Raw genomic sequence first — 23,182 nt, forward strand, 5'->3', positions numbered from 1 at the left:
ACATACTATAAAAACTAATATGATTAATCTATTAGGTACATTAAAAGTTTTTTTGTAAGATAAAATTTATTAATAGAAAAATAATAACTTTTGCAATATAAAGGGTAACTTTAAGTACTTTTAACATAGTTTTAACCTATTTTACAATAAGTTAACGTACACCTGCCTTTTTTGGAGAATTTATGTAAAGTACTTTGTATCATTTCATCCTTATCACACGTACTAATTCCCTATCCATATCCTTATTGTCTTGAATCCTTAGAAGTTGTTTGTTTGTAGGGATAAATGATGGGATATGGATTAATGATCCCTTGTTTGTTTAATGGGAATTGTTCTATCCCATGTGAAAGGGATAGAGATAAAAATTAGAGTTATCCCTCTATTTTTATAACAAGGGGTAGGTATAAGGGGTAGGGATTAAAATTGAAAAGTAAAAGACAATTTTATCCTTAATGAAAGGGAAGGAAGAGGAGAGAGGAGAAATGTTAGTAAGGATAGTTAATTAATTTTACTACTTATCCTAATTTAATTCTCAAATCATACCAAACAATGAATAATATATTTTTTATCCTTATCCCACCATTCCCACCTATTAATTCCCTATCTTTATCGTACCTTCTAATCTTCGTTGTCAAATTGGGCTGTCGGAGTTTGGACCTCAACTCAAGTCACACTCACAAAACACAAACAAATGATAATCGACACCTACACACAGCCACACTCACTCCACTCATTTATATGTTTATTTTGTGATTCTTCAAATGCTGAAGATTTTAGATCTTTCTCGATTCTTCCTTAATCGATCATCTTCTTCTTTCCTTTTCTCTGCAAATTACCTTCCATTTGCACCTCTTCACTCTTCTCTCTCTCTCTCCCCGAAGCTTCTCGATCATGGCTTCCGCTTCTGCTGCTGATGAATTCGTCAAGGGCAACGTTCATCCCAATGGCGTCGCCGTCATCACTCTTGATCGTCCTAAAGCTCTCAACGCCATGAATTTAGGTCATTTTCCCCCCTTTCTACTCTTTAATTTTGTTATTATTATTCTGTAATTCACATTTTTGCCAAAATGATCTATTTATTGATTATTTTATTGGCCAATTTATGAGCTATACATGTATTAAGCTGCAGTGAATAGGCTTAATATAGTATTCCTGTGTTTTGTACTATAATAATGGAGGATACCTTTTGCTGCAGATATGGACATCAAGTACAAAAGCTTTCTTGATCAATGGGAAGAAGATCCAAGAGTGAAATGTGTTCTAATTGAGGGTAGTTCACCTCGAGCATTTTGTGCTGGTAATTGATGTGAACTCAGTACAACTTCTTCAACCATTCATTCCCCTCCCTTTCTTTTTTTTTTTAGCATCTGCTTTTATGAGCTCAATTTTCTAACCTATGATAGTTGCTCTATGGTTACATCACCAAGTTTCAGAGCAATTGGTAAGGTTTTGAGGTGACCTATTCATTCGAAATGCAGGAATGGATATTAAAGGTGTTGTTGCTGAAATTCAGAAGGATAAAAGCACACCTCTTGTCCAGAAGGTTTCTTATTTCTCTGAAATTAATTTTTCTGCAACATCAGGGTCCTCTTTTGGGGATGATGATGATTGAAATGCTGCTGATGGTTTCGATACTTCTATATGTTTTCTCTGGTTTTATGTTTAAGAAATTGTTTATACTGAATTAAAGCTGATGTTTCCTCTGGATTTATAACCTGAAATACCAGTTGATCTGCAGGTGGTGATGTGAAGCAGATCATTACAAATAACAAATTAGCAGATGTGATTGAGGTCTTGTGTGTTTCCTATTTGTATTAACTTGTTTTATGATGTATGATATTGTCGAGGCTAGATAGTAGGCCTTAAATGTTTTAAATAGTAACATTGAAATTGATTCTCTCTCACTGTATGTTTGTAAGAATGTAACCAGAGATAATTGCCAGATATCTAGCATCCTGATGTAAATGAATTTATTGAAATAAACATTAAGAACAGCATGCAATGGATATGTGTGTGTGTGTGTGTGTGAGTGTGTGTGTCTGTAATCAGATGTGTTGCAAGTGAAATTACATTGTTTGGAGCTACATTATCTGTACTTCCCTAATTGACCTGGTGGTGGTACTACTTTTCCGAGGGGATGTCATTATTCTAGTAAAATTGACCTGCTATCATGCTATGCCATTTTCTCCAATCTCTAATTCTATCATATTTCAAGTGTGTGCGTGTGAATATATGATATACACATCATGCACTTGAATTCTGAACATAGACTACGTTGTAACGCTGTTGATTCTGGCTTTCCTCGTGCTTTTTTTGTGGTAAGCTGCTTAGTTGTCCTTTGCTTATTTTGTTGTCTGTTTTGGCAGATATTCACTGCAGAGTATACTTTGATATGCAAGATATCTGAGTACAAAAAGCCGTACATCAGTTTAATGGATGGCATAACTATGGGTTTTGGTATTGGGTTATCTGGCCATGGCCGTTACCGCATTGTGACAGAGGTACTGTGATACCATATTGTCCTTTTCTACTTAATCTCTAGATATTAATGCAGTTTACATATATTTAACATTTTTCTGCACTGCTGTTGCAGAAAACTCTTCTTGCCATGCCAGAAAATGGCATTGGTTTGTTTCCTGATGTGGGGTTCTCATACATAGCTGCAAAAAGTCCCGGAGAAGGATCAGTAGGTATGTTTGTTTACTACTCGGCATTTCACTAGCACCTTGGGTCAAGTAGTTAGAAAGGTAAAGATAATGGGAGAAGGTTGCATCTAGTGTTTCTTAACATGGCCCAATGAAACTTCTGCTCAATTTATGAGCTTTTTATGAGCTTTTGGCTCTCAACTTTTGTTAGAGGCCCTCCTATTGTTATGCTGACCATAGTCTTCAAAGGTTCATCTTAGGAAGAAAAAAGGAAGCATTGGTGTAAATGCTGGCTTTGTTTACAGTCAGGTGATGTTTTGAGATTATGACACAAATTTGTTTTCAGTAGCTAGTTTTGAGGAAGCATTAGCTGCTAGTATGTGAAAATATGCTAAAAATCCAATTGATGCTCTTTATTACATCTCTTTCCCTTCTCTCTGCGTGTAATCCTTTTTTTTGCTAAATCCTTAGTTCTCAATAAGACGAGACCAATCACTTAATTCGACTAAATCTATGTTGTGCAGGGTGAATAATATTTTACTTTGGTGATGATTTTTTGCTGGTACCTCGTTACTTGAACCTGATCACTGTATGGTTGAACATTAAAAACCCTTAGATCACTGTATACTTGTCCTTGACTGCCAAAATATACAAGAGAGAACGCAAGGACAGTGAAAAAATGATGCAAAAATATGCGCTTAACAAGTTAACATGATTGGTTGAATCTGAGCTATAGGGGCAATAGGGCAGCATAATATATTAGTGCCACAAACTTCATAGTTCATACATGAAGATGCAACTGGGAGTTTGGAGATAGCTTAATTACTGCTTCTGGAATCTAGGAGTTTCAACTTTTGACTATCAATATATAGGATGATAGATTGTTAGAAAGGTGATTTTTCGTGGACAGTGGTAGAGAAGATACTTTTGTAGGGCTATCAGTGTATAAATATATATATATATATATATATATATATATATATATATATATATATATATATATAGTGCCTTTTGGCCCTTATGCTACACAATGACGCTACTAAAAAGTCAAAACCTTCAGCCTAAAACAAAGTTAATAAGGCCACTAAAAAGCCAAAGCATGTGTAGGGATAGGTAGGCAGTCTGTTAACATTATGTGACATGTGTAACAATAATAAAGAATCTCTTTTTTGGATTAAATCAAAGGTTAGTGACACAAAGGTGATTGCTTATTAATAACTAATGAATTAAGACAGCTCTTTTGCAAAACTAATCTTTGTTACTAGCTGATCTCATATCTTTAGATAAATGTTTCTGCCATACCTGGCTGGCCTAGCGAGTGATGTGTATTTTTGTAACAAGTGATGTTTAGTCATTCAAGCACATCAATTCTCAGCTGTCTATGTCTGTTCCTATTACATCTGCTTCTTATCCATTCCACTGTTGCTTTATTTATGACTCAAATCTTAATTTTATTTCTGCAGGTGCTTATCTTGGGATGACTGGCAAAAGAATATCTAATCCAGCTGATGCTTTATACGTTGGCCTGGGAACGCACTATGTGTCTTCAGGAAACCTTGGTTCCTTGAAGGAATCATTGTTGGCGTCTACATTGTATGTAGAGACTGCCTTTTAAATTTGTTCACTTATTTTTGGAGCTTTATTTGTTTGTTTGTCTGGCAAGTCATAAGAGTTGGAATTATTCTCACAATCTACTTTCATGAGTTATGTCCTATGCATGCATGATTATGAGTTCTGACCGCTTGACTAACTGAACCTGTTGAAGCCTCTCTTTTTATTTATGCAACTCCTCACTGGTGTCTTCAGACCCTTCAATATCTTTTGGCATCATTGTTGAGCTCAATTCTGAAAATTTATCTAATGTTATTCTGAAGTACACATGTTAGTCATACTTTTAACTCATTTATGAATTTTGTTTTCACAAAAAATCGTACAGTTCAGAGGATCCTGACCAGGACATAGCGACAATAGTGTCAAAATACAGCTCCCAGCCGGAGTCTGAGCCACAGCTGAAGGTACTCTTGCCCCATATCACTTCTACCTTTGATGCAAACAAGTCAATCAGTGAGGTAGTTGAGGAGTTAAAAAAGCATCAGCAGAGCGCTGATGGCATAGGTAAGCTACTTTATACAGCATTTTCTTTTGTGATACATGGAGGTCAACTTCATCTTGTACATATGTTATGTTTGTTCACCCTCCTGTAATCTTTGGGCCATATGTTCCCTGTCTTGAATAATTGAGTTTTGATGAGTAGTGGCTGGATGGGCCAAGGAGGCGTTGGAAGGGCTTGGCAAAGGAGCTCCATTCTCCCTCAGCTTAACGCAAAAATACTTTGCTAAAGTTGCATCAGGCCTCAGAAGTAATGATGCTAATTTGTCAAAAGTGAGTAAGAAGCTTCTCATTCAAATTTGATATGCATACTCAGTGCAAATCTCATTTCTGCTCTCCCCTTTGCTGCTTGATATGTAGTTGAGTGGAGTGATGAAACTGGAGTATAGAATTGCTCTGAGATCTTCTCTGAGAGAAGACTTCACTGAAGGTGTCCGTGCTGTCTTGGTCGACAAGGATCAGGTCTGTACTTTTATTCATTCTAATTATGTTGTTTGTTACACAATCTGCAAGTTTGCAAGTGCTGCACCACCAGACACCAGTCACCGAGGATAGGTAGTTCTGTCTTTAACATAGATGATATACTTATTACTTGCAGAATCCAAAGTGGAAGCCACCTGGTGTTGAGGAAGTCAATGCACAAGAAGTGGAGACCCTTTTTGAGCCATTGGAGCCGAGCGTTGAAGAATTGAAGGTCTAATTGGAAGCTCCATTAAGCCATTAGGTGTCTAAGTTGTATGATTTAGAATAACTTGTGTTGTCTTATTTATAATCTGAGGCACATTTATAACTCAGATAATTGATCCAATTTAATGAATAAACGAACAGAATTGGTCAAAAACAGGAATAATAAATCCTTCTGTAATGGAAATTCTGAGTACAATTTGCACCAGTTTATCATCATTGCACACCAAAAATTGTTAAATTTGCAATGTCATTTTCAGTGATTTGCATAATTGTTAAGTTTTTTTATGCAGTGCTGTCAATTTATCACAGTAACATAGAGTAATTGTCAATATTATGTTCTTAGATGGAGTGAAAGCCTTGAACAAATAATCAAGCTATTCACAATATTCAGGAAGTTGTAGTTTAGTCAAAATTTGTCATCAGAAATTAGTAGTTCGCCTCTAATTAAGCTTGCATTTCAAGCTTAAACACTACTCTTACCAATTGTCCTTTTTGTTTTCCCACACTAATCTTACCATCTATACTCAATAAATTAGCAAAACCCAAAAAACTTACCATCTTATTTTACCAATTTTAGAAATCCAACACAGTTTTATTTTTATTTTCCACAAAAGATAAAGGAAAAAAAAAATCAAGAAAGCTTTCTTACACATATTTTATTTGAAAGGCAAAAAATTTCATGTCATAATCTCAAAACAATCTCAAAACAAAAAACACTAAAAGTTTTTGTTTTTTGTTTTTCTTCTTTTCATTTTTACTAAAATTACAAAAAAAAATAAAAAAAAAATGAAAAGAAAAGAAAAGAAAAAAAACAATAAAAAATTGTTGGAGGAGGCTCAGATCTGCCATTTCATCAAAAACAATCTGGTGGAAGTAATTAATTCATCAAGGTTAGATTAAAAAGTCAACTCCCGTGGCGGCAAATCAAACCCATAACAGGTAGCTGCCAAGCCAAATGGAATTGAACCTCACCAAAACCTTGAAGATAAAAACCTCCAAAAACCAAACTGAAAATGACTAATTTGAGTGATTTGATAGCATCATAGCCTCAAAGTAACGGAGGAAGTATTAGTATTATTATGAAGTACTATATATGTATGTATAATATGATTTGATGATTATGATGATGATGATGATGATTGAGGACTGTTTGCTTGGGTTTATAGAAATCAGCGGCTAAAGATTACCGACCGCCGTAAACGGTGGTGGAGATCAAGGGAGAGTGGCAAACGGTCCTCGGGAAACTCCCATGGCCTCTCCCTGCCTCATTCTTAAACTAATGATAGATAGGAACCCTACGTTTTGCGGCTTCTGTTCTTTCTTATAGTGTGTTCAAAGTGAAATGGTTAGGGTGATGAATTGGGCCAATTGACCGATTGGTAAATAAAAAAGATTCCTAGCCACAATTTGGTAAAAAATAATTCCGGCGATAATATGGTAGAAAAGGTTAACTACATATGACAATTTGGTAAAAAAAAAATTATTCTTAGGTGACATTTAGGCCAAAATAATAAATTTTTTTGACAAAGTCTTCAAATTTCTTAATTTAATTTGTTATTGTGTTTTTTAAATTTATTTTTCCCATTTAAAAATTAAGATTAATGTGTCATCTCCTTTTATTTTGCTTATAAATCCCAAATCAAATTTATTTCCAAGCCTTTTTAAAAAAAAAAAATCGTTGATAAAGGGTAGGAAAATTAAGTGGAAAATAAAATTTACACAATAATTTTTTCTTCAAATTGTTAATTCTGAAAAAGGGGTTGGAAAATTAGGTAAGAAACCACGAAAAACGAACTAAATTAAGCATTTACGGGTAGTTTGTCGGAAACTTTTGTATATTTTGGGTTAATTGTCGCTTGAGATGATTTTTTTTTACCAAATTGTCGATGGAGCTATTTTTTTAACCTAATTGTCGCTAGGGGTCTTTTTTATTTACCAATCTGGTCAATTGGTCGATGAATTGGTGATGATGTATTGCTTTTTTCTTTTGTTTGTCTATTGTCATTTTTGCCCTCTTTGCTTAAGATCTTTTACAAGAAAGCAATGAGAATGACCCTACTGATTCAAACATATACGAAATAATTCCTTCATTTTATATTAGTTAACGCATTTGTTTAATGTATAATTTTGAATAAAAACATGAACTTTTACAAGCAAGCAGCGAGAATGACCTTATTTGACTCAAATGTATACTTTATCTGTTTTAATGTTAGTTGACACATTTCATTTAGACGTGTTTGTCCATTTATAACTTCAAATAAAAATATCAATAATTATGTACAACCGAAAATTATAAAATGAGATATTTGAAAAGTAGTAGTTGAGATGAATTTAACAATACTCTACTTGACTATTTTTTTTCTTAAAAATAAATCACAAAATGAAATCAAAGTAACTTATGTGGATGGTAGCGAAAGTTTAACAAAAAAAAAAAAAAAAAAAAAAAAAAAAAAAATAGTGTCAACTAAAATGGAATGGCGAATATCGACACTAGTCTAGTTTTGTTACTAAAATTTATTATGGTAAAGGGATCCAAAATTGGAGGACCCCTAAATGAGGTTTGTTCTCGTGATCATGAAGTTATGAACCAAACCTTGTTATAGGTTAAATCATTTAAGTCTTAAGGTTTATTTATTTATTTATTTTATAGTGATTTTTTTTTAAAAAAAAAAGTTAAAACTTTATTGAGATAATAATGATAACCAGGATTATTTAACACCCTAAGGTATAGCAGTGCACAAGTACACGTTATAGGGCCGTATTAATATTGTCAATGTGTAATGTTAACGAGTGTTTTTTCCCACAAATGTTCATCTTCTCTCAATACCTTATATTTTAAGTGCTTTTTAGTGCATTGTTTCATTACCTTGACAGCTGACACAATCAAGAGACTTTGCTTGACACAATAGCCACAACCACAAGGGCATGTATAGCCTATACAAATATGATTCGGTTTCACAGATTATACTATCTTTGTCCATAAATACAAGTAACTACTACATTAAGTGTTAGATTTGCTGCGTATATAAAAATAATATCTTAAACAGAAACATTCTAAAAAATGACATAGAAGTAAGACGGAATAGCATTTCAAGAGTAATTGTCTTATTAACCAACAAAATTACAACACAGTTCAGCGATTTTCATTACAGAAAAATAGTTAAATACCTAGCACAAAACAATTTCAAAAGGCTTAGGGTAAAATTAACAAATAATTAAAATGCTGCCACTTGAATACTTGATCACCCCCTGAACGCTGAAAATTAAAAAGCTGATTTGTTTCAGCTGCAAACACTGAGGAATCAAGGCACCAAAGGGAGATCGAGATGAGGGGTAAGTTCCAAGTTTTTCATCCAAAATGACTTTACAGATAAGGCAGGAAAGTTATTAGAACCAATAAAACAGAATCATGAAGAAAGTAAGACTTCATTGTTTTCACCTTTATCCCCATGCCACAAATTGAAGATGATGCAGATTGACAGTTCCACAGTCGCAGTATGGTGCTGGCAAAGCATGAAACACCACTATGGTGCCAAGTTTGGAACGAAGGTCTACAGAAATATACCACTCTGCTATCATGGTGACACACAGCTGCAAAACCTTCTACTCCCTACTTTGCCTTGCCATAAGGAGGGTAGAGGCTCTCTACTCTCTAGGGTAAAGTTGATATCGTAGCACAGCAGAAATAGCAAACCCCACTTTGCCTTGCCAATATTACGTTACACTGAAACTAGTGGTGGATACCATGACGTCAAAGGAAGACATAAAAGAAAGTGAGAATACCTCTACCTCTGCCACTAAACCAGTAGAAGGGCTGTTAGAACCACCCCCTGAAATCAGATATTTTCTTTTCAAAAAAGGGAGAAACAACGAGGCTCAGATTTGGCCTTCATCAGGCAATGAAAGACACTGTTCTTTTCTATAGAATTATTTTTCAAATAGTCCCTAGTTAATCAATGATGGCAAAGCAAGCAAAACTCAAGTTAAGAGTTTCCATATGCTGCCCTGCCAAGCACATGCAACGCCCTCCAGGCCTTCTCTTGAAGCCTGATTACCGCAATCCCCACTTTTTTACCTTAAGAAAATCAGTTCCACATCTATTAAGTACATGCACGTTCAGATAAGAAAAATAAGACTAGACAAGTGGAAGTTTTAGGTGAAAAGAACATGCCTTTAGTCTAATAATAGCCATCACTGCCTCCAATTAGTTTTTTGAATGACACTAGACTCACAAGCTTCGAATTCATCTTTGTCAACTGGAAACTCTCAAGTCAAGTTGATGAAAAATCAGCTTTGCCCTCTGATCCCACAAAATCCACATACCTCTCCATTTAAGATAGCACTACTTCAATTGTCATCAACAAAACTAAAAAAACAAAGCCTTAGTGTAAAATAATGGAAATATACCCCAAAAAGTCTTCACTGCCTCCAATAATTGTCTTAAAAGACATTACCATGAAAAAAGGAAATGCTAGGATATGAAAAGTTAAAAATTCAGTTGCAGAGCATTGGAATGAAATTCAGAAGGTTGCGTGTTTGATAGACAGGCTTAGATACGGTATCAGCTCAATACTAAGGCGGCAAGCCAAGCAAAGCTCGTAGGCTTTGTGCTGCCAAGCCAATAGCAGAAGCTTCCCCCTTCAATAATCAACCACTCTCTCCTTCCCAAAATATATTACTCATTTCTATTTTCAAAACTTTCTCAAATCAAAATTCCAAAATCACATGCATCAAACAGTTCATGTCTTTTTATCAATATAATCTTGATATTGATATAATCTTCACGTCATATACTCCCAAAACAACAAACAATTAAAAAAAATTGTAAAATTGTAGAAGTATTACCAAATTTCAACAATGCAGCTTCCATTTTATTTTTCTCAAACAAGAGGCTCAGATCCACATTTCATCAAACAATCCGGTGGAGAATTTCGAGGTGGGAAAATCAACCATGGCGGCAAATCAATCAAATTGGAACAAATAATTTCCAAATTCCAACCAAAAAAAACCACAAAACAAAAATAATACTACCTCCGCTTCATATTATTTGTAACATTGGAATATTTGATCTTTCTGCCAAGCCAATGGAAAAAATTACCCAAAACCTCAAAAAAATTCTCCAAACCAAAATTAAATTAGACTACTTTGAACGGTTTACACTCATCACAGCCTCTAATGGTTGGTGATTTTTGGTGTTGGAAGATCAAGAGCATGCAGTCAGCAGAGTTATACAGTCACAGCTCACAGAGACAGATAAAGCAGCTAAGGTTCTGGCATCCGATGGTTTGAGGACCGTTTTAATAGTGTCCATATAAATCACCGGCGAAAGACAACCGTTGTAAACAATGGTCCTCTCAGGAGAGGGGCAAAACGGTCCTCAGGAAACTCCCATGACCTCTCCCTGCCTCATTCTTGGTATTATCAACGACAAACCCTAGATTATGAATACTGATATTCACTGATTAAGAAAAACATCTTACCTCAGAAGCTCCTCCGATAGAAAAGAGAAAGCTTACTAAGTCACAACACATTACAACGGCGAATTCAGAGTACGCTAATGAAGGAGAGAGTGAGAGATAGCTCAGAAGGCGCTTCAATAGAGAATTCAGAGTACACTTCAATGGAGGAGGCTCAGACCCTCATTTCATCAAACAATCAGGTGGAAAATTTCGAGGTGGGAAAATCAACCATGGCGGCAAATCAATCAAATCGAACACAAATAAATTCCAACTGAACCAACCCCACAAAATAAAAATAAAATAAAATAAATGAGAAAATGCAAGTTAAGCATCATGTTGAAGACTAGCTTTGATCTTCGTAAACAAACCAACATTTGATCTTTCTGCCAAGCCAAATGGGAAAAATCATTCAAAAACCTCGAAAAATTCTACAAACCCGGATTAAATTTGACTACTTTGAACAGTTTAAACTCATCATAGCCTCTAAAGATTGATAAATGTTGGTGGTTCATAAGATTAAGGTGCATGCAGACTGCAAAGTTACAATCACAGTTCACAACTCACAGTTCACAGACAGATAGACAGTTGGTTAGAGCTGAGGACAGTTTTAACGGTTGTCGGAGAAATCACCGGCAAAAAACGGCCGCCGTTAACGGTGGTCGTCTAAGGAGAGGGGCAAAACTGTCCTCGGGAAACTCCCATGACCTCTCCCTGCCTCAATCTTAATATTAAATCAACGATAAACCCTAGATTGTGAAATTGATATTCGATGATTACAACAACTTAACCTCAGAAGCTGCTTCAATGGAAGATAGAAATATCAGAAGTAGATTCAATGGAGAACGTTGAATGCGCTTCAATGGGAAATTGATATTCAATGATTACAAACAAAAACCATCTTACCTCAAAAACTGTTTCAATGGAGTGAGAGAAAGCTCAGAAGCCGCTTTAACGGAGAACTCAGAGTGCGCTTCAATGGAGGAGGCTCAGATCTGCATTTCATCAAACAGTTTGGGGGATAATTTTCCAGAAAGAGAAAATCAATTACACAAATGGCGGCAAACAAAACCCTGAAGTTGCTGCCAAACCAATTGGAAAAGAAAATCAATTTCCAAGAAAAACCCAGAAAACCAAATTGAATTTGATTACTTTAGATTCAAATTCATCACAGCCTCAAAGGGTCCTTAACATTTTTTTTTTTTTTTTGAGAGTGAAAAGGGGAAGAAGAAGAAGAAGAAGAAAAGGCGTATACTTGTAGTTGTAGTACGTAGTATGGAGTAGTAATAAAATACGGAGTAATAATGAAGAAATATCAGTTGTATTTCCCGCTTTGAGGGCCGTTTTAATGGTGGTAGAAGAAATCATCGGCTAAAGATGACCACCGTAGACGGTGGTTATCATGGAAGAGGGGCAAAACGGTCCTCGGGAAACTCCCATGGCCTCTTCCTGCCTCATTCAATCGTATGAACCCTAATTTATGCCCCCTTTCTGCTATTTTAAAGAGGGAATTTGAGGTAATTGTCAACTTTGCCCTCTTTGTTTAGGCTTTGGAGTTAAGTTATAATGAGGGCATTAATGTATTTTATTTCACTACTTTTTTTTTCTTTTTTCTTTTTACTTTTTCGTGAGGGTATTTTGTTTAAAGGACTATAACAACATTGAAAATATTAATCGGGTTTTAGTTGGTAACAAGAATGGTATCAAGGAATTTATTTTGTTTATATTCTTGTTGCGATGATGTTAGTAATGTCGGGAAGTAGTATCAACGCTAATCATGGTGTTCGATGATGTCCTTATAAGAATTGTACTATTGATTGGGTAAAATTGTGCATAAAATGTGCAATGGCTTATGCTAGCCTACAACTCCGAGGCTTCTTATGAATACCAAGTTTAGCAAGTAGCAACGTTAATAAGTAGTAAACTAATGCTGATCATGTTATTTAATGATGTCCATATAAGTATTGTTCTAATGATGGCATAAAATGTGCAAGGGCTTATACTAGACTACAATATATAAGCTGCTCTGAGGCTTCTTGCAACTGCATTGTGGTTTGCGATAAATCACTTATAACTCCTCTTAGCAGCTAGCACATTTCATGATCCAAATATTGACGTTTTAATGCACAAGCAGTAAGCAGCTCACACTGAGCAATTTGGACCTTTGGTTGATAGATTATTAAGCTGTGAACTGTTATCTTACATCAAAAAGGAAATGTTATCATCTAAGAGCAATCAGAATAAAACCAATGTCAATACACAGTAGCTGTAGCCTGTTGATTACATACAAACTCTGTTATGACCAGACCCTCCATTCCTCAATCCTACAAACTTGAACATTTTGTCATAACATGTCACTATACTGTAATCACAAACACAATTCTTGATCACAATACTAAATGCAATCACTAACAATTCCAATCCTTAATCAATGAGCATAACCTCAATAGACAAATGTGGAGGAGTATTTACCATCATAACCTTCATCATCACAGATGACAAAATCACCAAGCAAAATAACGACGAGGGCTGCGGCTGCAGCTTCTTCAACAAGCCTCAATTTCTAATCAAATGAACAATTTTCATCAAGCAATCGGTCTACAGCCTAAACTACCTAGAGCCAGCGATTTGTTCCAATGGTACTATAGTGCAAAGTGAAAATCCCAGCAATGTCACGCAAAGACCTGAAGTTCTCTTCATCTAGGATAAATGAGCTTGTGGATACTTTCAGACTGTCATATGAAAACTTACAACATACAAGGCAGGCACCTTATTCAAGTTCAACCACTGTCAAAACTAATTTAGGCCCAAATAAAAAAAAACAAAAAAAGAAAAACTTATGATCTAAAAAACCAAAATGCTTAATCAATCATTTCAATTACAAAATGCACCCATAATATGAATCTCGGTCGAAATTTACAACAATTAGTTTTACGGAACTTCAAAATGCTAATCTAAAGAAGCATAAGCGATATGCTCCTCATCAATTACTATAATTTTAAGATAATTCTAACCTCATAAGATTGCCAATTTATCTCTGCAATTGTCCACTCTAGTTCTGTTCATCAAATTCAAGCATAAAGAACCAAACTTTAATATCTAACTTTCAACCACTATAAAACCCAACAACCTTAACCTAAAATTTGTCCATCTTCAAATCATCTAAACAATTTTTATCATGATAAATATTAAATACTGACCAAAAAAAGAAATTATTTTGACAGGAGGCTCAGATCGGCATAGCATCAAACAAACAATTTGGTGAGGCAAATCTAGCAAGGGAAAAATCAACAATGGCGGCAAACCAAACCTGAAAAGATGCGCATTTGAGGAGAGAGAAAATCTCAACCCAGCAACATGCAAACACCCATCAAATTGCTGCCAAGCCAAATGGCAAATTAACCAAAACAAGAAATGCCCACAAAAACCAAACTGAAAATTGATTGCTATTAAACGATTAATTATCATCACAGCCTCAGTATTGGTACAATTACTACTACTAGTACTACTACTGAATTTTTATTTTTATTTTTATTTTTATTTTTTGGGTTTTTGGATTGATCTGAGGGCCGTTTTAATGGTGGTCGGAGAAATCACCGGCTAAAGATGACCGCCGTGAACGGTGGTTATCAAGGAAGAGGGGCAAAACGGTCCACGGGAAACTCCCAAGCCTCTTCCTGCCTCATTCAATCATAAGAACCCTAATTTTCCCCCAATTTGCTTATTTATGGAGCACAAGGAATTGTCTTTCGCCTGTTGTATATTGTCCTTTTTGCCCTCATTCTTGGGATCAATGAATGAAGATAAAGAGGGCATTAATGTCTTTCAATTTTCCTTGACAAACTATTTTCTTGCAGTATTTATAACTAAAAAGAAAAAAAATGGTACAAATATGAAGCCCTTGTGAAATAAAATGATTGATTGGTGTTTCTCTAAAAAAAAAAAAAAATAAAAAAAAAATTGATTGATGAGTGTAAAGTGTAATCCAATCTAAAAGCATGCAAATGTTTAAAAAATCATTTTTAGCTTAACCTAACATTGCTTAGTTATTTTCACCCTATAGATAGTGAACAGTTAAACAACGCCCACAATTTACCATATTATGCGGAAGAAATTTATCTACTTCGTATATTGTTTTGTTTTTTGGTATCAGGTTTGATATGCTTCAATTAGCAATTACAATGGCTACCAACAAAGAGTAGCATTTTAGACTCTTAATTAGTTGCAAGAATTGCAATTTTAGTAAAACGGAGGAAATATTTAATCAATCAAGCACAAGCACCCTCAAAATTACAACTTTTAATCAATCATCATTATCATTAATCAGCATAATTTCTTCAATCTTATACTCCGTACATTATACAAGAAAGCTTTGGTCTGTACATAGTGCTTGAACATTCAATAATCACTATGGAGTTGTAACTTTTCAGTGCCTAAATAATTGTATCAGTAATGGTACAAACACTGAAGTTGCCTATGAACCAGCAAAATACTTGATGCTGTCGCTTGTCACTTGATTGCACCAATTCTCATAGAATGTGAGCCTTTTTTAAGTGCCTACATAACAATACCAGTAACAGTACAAATCTGAAGTTGCCTCTGAACCAGCAAAATACTTGATGCTGTCACCTGTCACCTGTCACTTGATTGTGCCCGAGTCTTATAATATGTGAGCCTGTGAAGTTTTGATCAGCATTTTATCTCAAAGCCACCAATTGATCACAAATGTTCCCGCCCTGAAAGACAGTTTAAGAGGTTATAGCAAAAGTTCAGAAAAAAATGCATTGATTAGTGATTTAAGTTCAAAGAGTAGAGGATGAATAAAAGGGCATCACTCATTAATAATAAATTTCCCAAGCCACCAAAGTGTTTGCACCACTCTTTAGTGTTTATGCTATGTGCAGCGCTTTGCTTCCTAAGCTTGGTGGTATGTTGTCTATGTATACGGTAGTTTATATAATCCATAATTCACTACAAAAACACAAGGGATTTCAAAGATCTACAATGACCAAATTTACGCATATTTTCAAAGCCATAATATTCAACAAGATCATTCCAAGGCTTAAAAACTCCACTAAGGAGTACAAAGCATATTAGACAGATTACAGGAAGATTTATGGGGGTTTTTCATCATGAGCACAAATTTTCAGGGAATCGCATAGAAGAAGGCAAAGTGAAAGACTAATTTGACTAGTAGTTATTCTTGAGTCTTGTTACTATGAAAACACTATAAGACTAGGGTCTTTCTCATACAAAATGATTAGTTCATCAATGCAAGAACAGAAACAGCAGAACATGGGAGGTTTCCAAAATGCTTATTTCACATTGTTGACATCATTATTATACAATAATGCAAGAATTACAAATGGAATTACATACTTACAATGAGCAATCTTAAGCATTTGCAGGATCACCAAAATGCGAACTTCCCTACCATCCGATTTACTCGAGTCTCATAAGTACAGAGCCATTGACTGCATAATGTATCCGATTGGTCGAGCTATGCAACAACACCAAAGCCAATCAACTTCTTCATGTATTACAGAAAACATAACTATTCAATAATTATATTTTCTAAATGTCAACAAAAAACAACATAATTAACTGAAGCAAGGTACCGTCTGGTTCTTACCTTAACACCTTCCTGCTAGAGTTGAACATCACTCATTTTGTGATCAGCCAATTGAACAATAACATCCATCAATGTATCAGCATATTCACATACGTGCACACATAGTTACATAACCATAGACATTAGAGAGAGAGAGAGATTCAGCCTTCATTAGAATAGAAATCAAGAATGGACCCAAAGTCTATTAGAGTAACATTCTACAATTGAGAGGCTCGTAAATAAGGAGGATATTGAAGTACAAAACATGGAATCATTGCAGCCTTTAAAATTAGGCGCTCATTCCCAAATGAACCCAATATAGATCCATTACTTCGGCTCCGTACTAATACTGAATTACTGATGTAGCTCAGTTGTTGACTGAATGACTGGTGAAAGCAAAGACCTAAAACTTACATCATACAATATGAAACTTTATACTGCAGGTGAGATACAAGCACAAAGGAGACATGGGATTCAACTGCTGCTCAAAAGCAACCTCATCAAGGCCCTCTTTAATGGATGTAAGAATAATTTTCCCATTTAATCATCCCAAAATAACCACAAAAGTAATGCAAACTGAGTAATATGTATTACCTTGTCGACAATGCTAGCTTTCAATTTTTTTTTTTAATTTTTTTTTCCCCCTCTCTGAATCAGGATCTGTTTTTATTTTTTTAGGAGGCTCAGAACCACATTACATCAAACAATTTGGTTGAGGATTTCGAGGAGGCAAAATTAACCATGGCGGAAAATCAATCAAATTGGGTCCAGAAAAATTCCAGATGAACCAAACAAAGCCTTAGTAACAACCGCAACATACAAAACACCCATCATTTGATTGCTGCCAAGCCAAATGGAAAATTACCAAAACAATTCAAAATATTCTCCAAACCAAAATTGATTGACTACTTTGAACGGTTTAGACTCATCACAGCCTCTAAAGGTTGATGATAATTGTGGGGTAAGAAGATAAAAGATGCAGGCTGACAAACAGTTGCAGAGTCGCATCTCACAGAGACAGAAAAGGCAGTTAAGGTTCTGGCATGCACAGGTTTGAGGGCCGTTTTTGCTGTGGTCGGAGAAATCACCGGCTAAAGATGACCGCCGCTCACGGTGGTCATCTAGGAGAGGGGCAAAACGGACCTCGGGAAACTCCCATGGCCTCTCCTTGCCTCATTCTTGGTAAACCATAAAGACTGGCATATGCAGGCCTGTCCCTGAGCAAGGGCAGGAGGGGTGGCTGCCCCTGGTCCAAGGAGAAAAGGCCCCATTTTCATGGTTTTATCCTGACATCAAAGGGTTATATTTGCAACACATTAGCAACCAAAGTGGCCTCATTTATCAAACTAGGCTCGAAAAAATATGTTAAATTCATCTCACTTAAGGATATGAATAGCAGAATTCTAGTAACAAGATCGCTCATTATAATCTTTCATAACTTCGGTATTTATAACCAATAGTTTAATAATCCACCATAGAGGAACCCTGAAATGACTATGACAGCAATGTTAACAATTAACACTAGATTGTGCAATTGACATCTTATCTTAGAAGCTGCTTCAATGGAGGAGAGAAAGCTCACAAGCCGCTTCAATAGAGAATTCAAAGTATGCTTCAATGGAGGAAAGAGGAGGGGTGAGAGGTGCAGCGAGGCAGCACAAACGTGAAAAAGCTCCAAAAGGGGAAATGGAAAATATAGACCTAAGAGGAATATTAATGACACCCCGGAATGTCAACTGCTAAGGTATCAAAATCAGAAGTGTTAGTAACACAGGTTTGCTTTGATACATATGAGTAAAAAACAGGTAGCTTTTAATTATAATCAATGGTTCATTCAAGAATCGTATGAATACAAATTATTAGTAACAGATAGATAGGCTCAGTTTCACTTTTGGTCAGGCATAAGCTCAGTACCATGGCGGCAAACCAAGCAAAGCTCAAGAGCTTTGGCTGCCAAGCCAATAGCAAATGCTTGCTCCCCTTCAATTATCAACTACTCTATAGCTCCCCCAGATGGATTTCCTGTTTGCTTTTTCACAGTCAACAAGACACCTTTGCCAATTAATTCTTTAGTTACGTAGTGTAAAGTTGATATTTACAAATACACAATGAAACAAATCAAACAAGATACCATATGATTATGGTCCCCTAATATTAATAGGAATTAATGATCGAAGTTTGTGAAGTTTGACTTCAGAAAAAGCATGACATAAATCCTTTACGTGACGGAGTATGTTGAATTTTTTAAAATGGAATCATCACTGCCTTCTAAATAACTCACTTATCCACAAATGAACTAAGTGTACATCCATTATTACTACTAATACTGATATAGCTCAGTTGGTGAGGGCATAGACCTAAAATGTACATCATAAAACATAAGACTGAAGGATACTTCAATAAAAAAAATTAAAATGCAGACAAGATACAGCAGAAAGGAGACATGGGATCCAACCACTTCTTAAAAGCAAGCTCATCAAGGCCCTCTTTAAGGATGCATCAATAATCTTCCCGTCTAATCCTTCCAAAATTCAAACCAAAAAATAATGCAGAACTGAGAATTATATACAAAGTATATTACCTTGTCAACAATGCTAGCTTCCAAATTTGTTTCCCCTGGATGTGGATCAGGATTAGGTTATTGTTTTTCTACTCTTGTTTTTTTCCTTTTTTTTTTAGGAGGCTCAGATCCACATTTCATCAAACAATTTGGTGGAGAATTTTAAGGTGGGAAAATCAACCATGGCGGCAAACAAAAATAGATGGGTCCAGAATATTTCAGATGAAACAAACAGAGCCCAAAAACACAACTATAACAACAAAAGACCCATTCATTTAATGAGAGTGAGGGATAGCACAAGTGGTTAGAGCTTTCCTCCAAGTTCCAAGAGATCCTGAGATTGATTCTCATCACCCGCCCTTGTGGCTCTCTAAAGACCAAAATAAAAAGACCCATCATTGATTGCTGCCAAGCCAAAGGGAAATTAACCAAACAACTCAAAAAATTCACCAATCCCAAATTGATTGACTACTTTGAATGGTTTACACTCATCACAGCCTCTAATGATTAATATAGTTTGTGGGGTAAGAAGATAACGATGTGTGCAGACTGCAGAGTTCCACAGTCACAGCTCAAAGAGACAGATAAGACAGTTAAGTTTCTGGCACTTGACAGTTTAAGGGCCGTTTTTACAGTGGTTGGAGAAATCACCGGCAAAAGATGACCGCCGCTGAAGGTGGTCGTCAAAGGAGAGGGGCAAAACGGCCCTTGGGAAACTCCCATGGCCTCTCCTGCCTCATTCTTGGTCACCGTAAAGACTGATATATGCAGGCCCATCCCTGAGCCAAAGCGGGAGGAGCAGCTGCACTGGGCAAGGAAGTAAAGGTCCATTTTCATAGTTCCATCCTACAATAAAGGGATACAAACAACAGCTTGCAACACATTAGCAACCAAATTGACTCAATTATCAAATTAGGCTCCAAGAATCACATCAAATTCTTCTTGCTTAAATATATCAACGTCAATGGCACATAGCAAGATTCTTGCAATAAATCGATCATTATTATCTTTCATAACTTCAGTAATAATAACCAATAGTTCAATAATCCACCTTAGAAGAACCCCAAATTGACTATATCAATCAATCAATCAATCAAGCCTTAATCCCAATTTGACTATACTGACAATTAAATTAACAATTAACACTAGATTGTGAAATTCATATTCATGGGTTTGTATGTTCATCATAAGGCCGTTTTAGGGGTGATCAGAGAAATCACCGGCTAACGATGACTGGTGGTCATCAAGAGAAAGTGGCAAACGGTCCTTAAGAAACTCCCATGGCCTCTCCCAGCCTCAATCTTACACTAATTATATTGTTGAACAAAGATCCTGAAAAACAAACGCAACAAATATCAAAACTACAACTATTATATTACTCAACCAGACATTGTACAATTTAACCTAGTCCATAAACATAACTTCTGATACAATTAACATGCCCAATATCATCTATAAAAGTACCAGCCTTTACAATCTAAAATCAACAGTGCAGAATTACCCAACAATCTCACCACCAAAATTCACCAATTCAAGAATCCAGAATCCAAAAACTTAACTTCAAAATTCTATTTACCTAAAACTGAGCAAATAACACTAATATCATTTAGCAACAACCCAAAATCAAGACGTTCTCAAATCAAATTTTTAAAATCACATGCAAACCAATATCATGACTTTTTATCATGTATAATCTTCACATCATACTCCCACAATTCAAACAAAAAAAAAAGTAAAAGTAATACCTTTTCAACAAAGCAGCTTCCAATTCTTCCTTATTTTTTCTAACAGGAGGCTCAGATCCACATTTCATCAAACAATCAGGTCGAGAATTTTGAGGTGGGACAATCAACCATGGCGGCAAATTGCGCCCAAATGATTTCCAACCAAACCAAACCAAAACACAAAACAAAAACAAAACAAAACCAACATTTTGATTTGCAATATCATGAAAATAAACTTGTATTTTCTCTTCTTCTTTTTTTTCTGCCAAATTAAATGGAAAAATAACCCAAAATCCTCAAAAAACTCTCCAAACACAGATTAAATTTGACTACTTTGAACGATTTTCTCTCATCACAGCCTCTAATGATTGATGATTTGCAAAGGGTGAGATGAGAAGATTATGATGCATGCAAATACTGCAGAGTGACAGTCACAGCTTACAGAAACAGATAAGACAGTTTCGGTTTCGGCATTTGGCGGTTTGAGGACCGTTTTCACGGTGGTCGGAGAAATCACCGGCAGAAGACGACCGCCGTTGATGGTGGTCGTCAAAGGAGAGGGGCAAAACGGTCCTCGGAAAACTCCCATGCCTCTACCTGCCTCATTCTTGGTAAACATGAAAGAGGTAAAGTGGTAAACGTGATGCTGGTGCTTTGTGCTGCTTTCTATAGTGCTTTTTTCGTGGAGGTAAACCTTTAGATGTTGTAAATGGACAATTTTGTCCCTTGAGTTTGGTGGTGTTAGAGAAGTTAGATAAGGGCAAAATGTCTATTTCCTTGATTGGTCTTCTCTAATGGCTTTTCCACTATTTTGCGAGGAGGAAGTACTAAAGCATAACGGTTATGTATGAAAAAATATATGGTAGTTAAGATTTTTCGCAAACCATAAATATCTAAAGTATTTCTGTAAATCGAATTAGTCTCAATGTAGTCTACTGTCTACAGTAGTAGTATTTTAATCCCTAGTTGTACAAATTTGTTATCCAATAATAATAAGCTATTTCTCATTAGTATGAAGCAGATTTCATCTCAAGTGTTAGAGAAAAATTTCAAGTAAGTTGTTAAGTTCGTCAATCCTCAGTAGTATTATTAATAGTCTCATTGATAGGAAATTACTGTCCAGCAGACCAGCAGTATAAAAGTAGTATCCAGTGAAACATCTTAAATAAACCGATTTTTCTAAGCAAATTTACTAGTTGTTTTATTAATTGCTATAATTAAATTAGTTAGTCTTAATTTTTAGTAGCTACCTCGATTTGGTTACAGAGCCATATGGTTAATTTTAAGCTAGTTGTTGATCAAATTAATTAGTAAGTAAAACTGGAGAACACTAGGCCATCAACTGAGTGTAAGAAACCTGATTTTAAGCATTACTATCACATTTCGGAAAATACTAGTAATTTTGGTCCAACCCTTAATTATATAGTAGATCAAATTGGTGAATTAAAATCAGAAGTTGATAATATATACACTCGTTGTATTAATATTGAAAACAAGATATCAATAACCACTACCGACATTAATAAAAAATTAAGTGAGCTAAAAGAACAAGTCAAACAAGTACAACTTGCTTTAACAAACGAAGTTAGACATCAACCTAATAAAGAAGTATCACCTAAGGAAAAGATCGCCCCTTATATATATAAATATCCTTTTCAAAATTTAGATAAAAATAAGAAATTTACTGTTTCACTTCCTAAAAGACCCGCTAATGAAAAAGAAAAGAATCAAGAGACTAAAGATGAACCATCATCTGCAGGTGAAAACGCTTGAAGAATTACAAATCTTATTTGATAAGGAAGAAGACCATGACAAACTCAATGAGATCATGAAAATAATTTCTGAAAAAGAGATTGATTCTGATAATGAAATAAAGGAAAATAAATATGTTTCTTTAGAGGAAGATTTATATCAACAAATGGGATTAATGAAGTTAGATGATCCAGACTTTCTACCTATCGAAGTTGTTCAACAAAAAATTGATAATAAACTCGGTAAAAGAGTAATGGATAATAATGACGTTGGAGAAGAAATTATTAATGAAAATAATGTTAACAATGTTATCCAAAGACCTAGGTATCAAGGAGAAGGAAGTTGTACACGACCAAAATACATATCAGGGAAGACTACCCGGTTTAGTGTCAAAGTTATGCCTAATAAAATACCTAAAAAGGAGAAGTAACTCTTGAACACATAAGTCAAACTGGTTATAAGCTTAAATAAGATGGTGTAAGAGATAGACAAGATGTTTTAGATCAGTGGAATAAGAGCATGAGTAGTGTACTTAATCTAAACATTGATGGACTTCTGAAAATTTCTTAAACTATATCGAACATAGTTTTTATGGTTGTGTAGAAGACTGATATGATGGTATAGATGAAAAAGTCAAA

The 23,182-nt window shown here is 35.3% G+C and overlaps 1 protein-coding gene and 2 long non-coding RNA genes across 4 annotated transcripts; 1 reads left to right on the forward strand and 2 right to left on the reverse strand.

The window, feature by feature from the left end:
• Nucleotides 1–755: 755 nt before the first annotated feature.
• Nucleotides 756–5,679, forward strand: LOC110707829 (3-hydroxyisobutyryl-CoA hydrolase-like protein 3, mitochondrial). Of its 2 annotated transcripts, XM_021885880.1 has the most exons (11): nt 756–1,000; nt 1,196–1,297; nt 1,479–1,523; nt 1,739–1,791; nt 2,367–2,501; nt 2,594–2,690; nt 4,109–4,238; nt 4,582–4,760; nt 4,900–5,027; nt 5,115–5,216; nt 5,353–5,679. In XM_021885880.1, the coding sequence occupies exons 1-11, from the start codon at nt 892–894 to the stop codon at nt 5,452–5,454; spliced, it is 1,182 nt and encodes a 393-aa protein (XP_021741572.1). In that variant the 5' UTR covers nt 756–891; the 3' UTR covers nt 5,455–5,679. The 2 variants fall into 2 exon arrangements, with proteins under 2 accessions (XP_021741572.1, XP_021741571.1); XM_021885879.1 differs by lacking the exon at nt 1,739–1,791 and having other exon boundaries at nt 1,479–1,543.
• A 2,847-nt stretch (nt 5,680–8,526) lies between these two features.
• LOC110707831 lies at nt 8,527–12,783 on the reverse strand. Its single transcript, XR_002508596.1, has 2 exons — nt 8,881–12,783; nt 8,527–8,735 (listed from the first exon to the last, which is right to left on the reverse strand). It is a non-coding gene; the product is annotated as an uncharacterized LOC110707831 (long non-coding RNA).
• A 2,404-nt stretch (nt 12,784–15,187) lies between these two features.
• On the reverse strand, nt 15,188–21,626 carry LOC110707830. The gene is made up of 3 exons (XR_002508595.1): nt 20,814–21,626; nt 16,281–20,400; nt 15,188–15,633 (listed from the first exon to the last, which is right to left on the reverse strand). It is a non-coding gene; the product is annotated as an uncharacterized LOC110707830 (long non-coding RNA).
• Nucleotides 21,627–23,182: the final 1,556 nt, after the last annotated feature.

The sequence above is a fragment of the Chenopodium quinoa genome, unplaced genomic scaffold (genome assembly GCF_001683475.1).
Source record: "Chenopodium quinoa cultivar QQ74 unplaced genomic scaffold, ASM168347v1, whole genome shotgun sequence".
Classification (NCBI taxonomy): domain Eukaryota; kingdom Viridiplantae; phylum Streptophyta; class Magnoliopsida; order Caryophyllales; family Amaranthaceae; genus Chenopodium; species Chenopodium quinoa.